At 39.2% G+C, this 2,564-nt stretch overlaps 1 protein-coding gene across 2 annotated transcripts in view; it reads left to right on the top strand.

The window, feature by feature from the left end:
* OTUD4 (OTU deubiquitinase 4) overlaps positions 1 to 2,564 on the top strand; it is a 72,936-nt gene that overhangs the window by 36,782 nt on the left and 33,590 nt on the right. For both annotated transcript variants that reach the window (XM_019522142.1, XM_019522143.1), the window contains exons 7-9: positions 1,170 to 1,227; positions 1,878 to 1,995; positions 2,255 to 2,319. In XM_019522142.1, the coding sequence (XP_019377687.1) occupies positions 1,170 to 1,227; positions 1,878 to 1,995; positions 2,255 to 2,319 (241 nt within the window). The remainder of the gene's footprint in view (positions 1 to 1,169; positions 1,228 to 1,877; positions 1,996 to 2,254; positions 2,320 to 2,564) is intronic.

Below are 2,564 nucleotides of genomic sequence, written 5' to 3'. Positions count from 1 at the left end.
GTGTGTGCAGTGGCGGGAGCCACCCTTCCCCCCCACATGTACCCCCTGGATGAGCCACCATCCCACACTTTGCCCTGTCTGCTGGGCAGAACCTGCCCCAGCCCCTACTCCCTCCATCACCATGGGGGTCTCGATCTGCCCCCCCAACTCCCTTTCACTCCCCTTCCCCTCCACACACTTACCAGCTCAATGTTGCTCTACAAGCTGCCAGGGCTGCGCTCCTGGCTGTTTGCGTGCTGTGTCTGCGTGCATGCATGCAACATAATCAGCTACACTGATCAAAAAAAAATAAAAAAGCGAATTGCCACTAATGTCAATTTTCCTTCTATCGGTCCTGATCCGATATGGACCAATTATATTGGTGCACCTCTAATGTTCATGAAAGTACACTGGCAAATTCTGTCAGATTTATAAAATGGCTGGGGTATGTATTTGGGAGTTATACTAAGATAACCAAACTCATTTTCTGTCACGTGTACAGTGATGAAGAGCTAATGCAAGCTTGCCTGCCTCGACCCAAATTGTATATAGCTGCTTGTTTTCTTTATTTTCTTTGTTAAAAATAAAGTTGGCTTTGGAGTGTATTTTATTAACTATTTAATTGAAGTGAAGTATTTTAATAATGAGTAAATCTGTTTTAGAGAAACTGAAGTTTTCTTAATAAATGCTATTCTGGGATGCAGACCATTTGGAAACAATCAAACTTTGTTCAAATACTACAGATCTCCCATAAATACTGTAGGAAATATAAAACCCCACTGTTTCCTTTCTGTTGCTGGGAGGCAGACTTCCAAACGGTGGCAGGTGTAGAAAATGAGGGTAAATGAGTGTGGCCTGATTCAGGCTAGGTAATAAATTTGGGTTGATTTAGCATGGCCGTATTTGGTTTTTCAATTGATTTTGGAGTGTTTTCTCTCAAGACCTGATTACTAAAGTTTCAATGAAAGGATTAATTTCTGTGCCAAATTTTTACCAGTGGATGAATAGCTAAATATAACTCTTAACTGTGCAGTTTTACTTAAAGCTGCTTTTGAATTTTGTTGTGCAAAAAGAATAACTGTCTAATTTAGCATGCAGGTTAGGATTATTTTTTGTGTATATTTTGGAGATATTTTTGATCACAATCTGAGTCCTAATTACATCTTTATGATTTACCTTGTTCTTTACAGAAGTAAGACTGCCGCAGTTAGTGGTATGAATGGATTAAAGTCTCGTTCTGGCAGCAAGGTATTTTTACGCTAACATTTCTTTCTTAATTGTAGTTGGCTATATTGTATAAAGTTTCATTTTTTTGGAACAACTTAAGTTTCTCATTTTTAAATGTTGTTTAGTAGGAGAAGTATGTAGCTCTTAAAAATTGTTGTAGTAAAGTTAGCACTTTGGGCACCTATACACTTGCAGCATGCTGCTCCAGTGCACTGTAATTACAGCATGTTGGAGCAGCTTCGATTAATTGAGTCTGATGGAGTACGGTAGTTACTGCACTCTAGCATTGCTTGTATCAGTGTCCCCACACTGAAAAATGGTGGCGGGGATGCTTTAACTGAAGTTTGTTGGGGGAGCTTTAGTTAAGGTGCCCCTACTACCATTTTTCAGTGCAGGGATGCTTATACAAGTGCTCTTGGCAATTTAATTAGAGTGGCTTTGAGAGCTGCTTTAATTAAAGCACCCCCCCGTCCCATTCCTAAAGCATGTGTATAAACACCCTTTGTTACTGTGCATTTCAAGCAAATCCCCTTGAATTTACCTTTCATGCAGTTAATGCTTGGTTCTCCACTGCTTTGTGTTTCATTTGAAAGTTTGAGTGGTATGATGTTTAGTAAAATGCAATAGATGTGTGTGTGTGTTCACTTGCTGCTTTGTTCTCTTTTGTACAGCACCTTAAGGCCAGTGGAAATCCCACCTCATCTACATTGCCTAGAAAAGTTGTCAAATCGCTCAACCCATCAGTTTATAGAAATGTTGAATATGAAGTTTGGCAGCAGTCCAAACGGGGTAAGCTCGCCTTATTTGTGCAAGATGATCATCAGCTCCTAACAAGGTCCCATGGGAGTCAAGCTTGCTCTGAGCAGTAGCAGGGGTCTGTCCACATGGGTCAGTCTGCTGACTTGGAGTCTAAGTGATAGCTTTTCATTCCCAGATTATTTTTGGAGGAATGTAAAATCACACTAGACTTTGTTACTTTGCCTAAAGTGTTTTTATATTTGGTGGGAAGTAATTGTAATTTGCAATTTTACTGGTAATATGTTTACAGATCAGCAAAAACGAGATTTTTCCATTGCTGCTGGCATGCAATATTCAGTTGGAGATAAATGTAAAGTAAGTAGTTTTGAATGGTAACTTTTCTGTCGTCTTTCTGATGTCAGTTTTTTTCCTGTGGCTGTTGGTTTAATTGCATTGTCACTAACTGTGTATGTTCTCATTTGTTTATGATGATGCTTTTGAGGAGGCTTCACACAAGAAATACAGACCAGCTCCTGCAAATTCAGAAGCAGTTCCTTATTTATATACAGAACTGACTAGTTACAGCTGTACTGTAAGCTTTTTTTTTTTTTTTTTTTTTT

This window comes from Gavialis gangeticus, unplaced genomic scaffold (assembly GCF_001723915.1).
Source record: "Gavialis gangeticus isolate Ggan-Ray unplaced genomic scaffold, GavGan_comp1, whole genome shotgun sequence".
NCBI classification, from domain to species: domain Eukaryota; kingdom Metazoa; phylum Chordata; order Crocodylia; family Gavialidae; genus Gavialis; species Gavialis gangeticus.
This window is presented reverse-complemented; position numbering and strand designations above follow the sequence as displayed.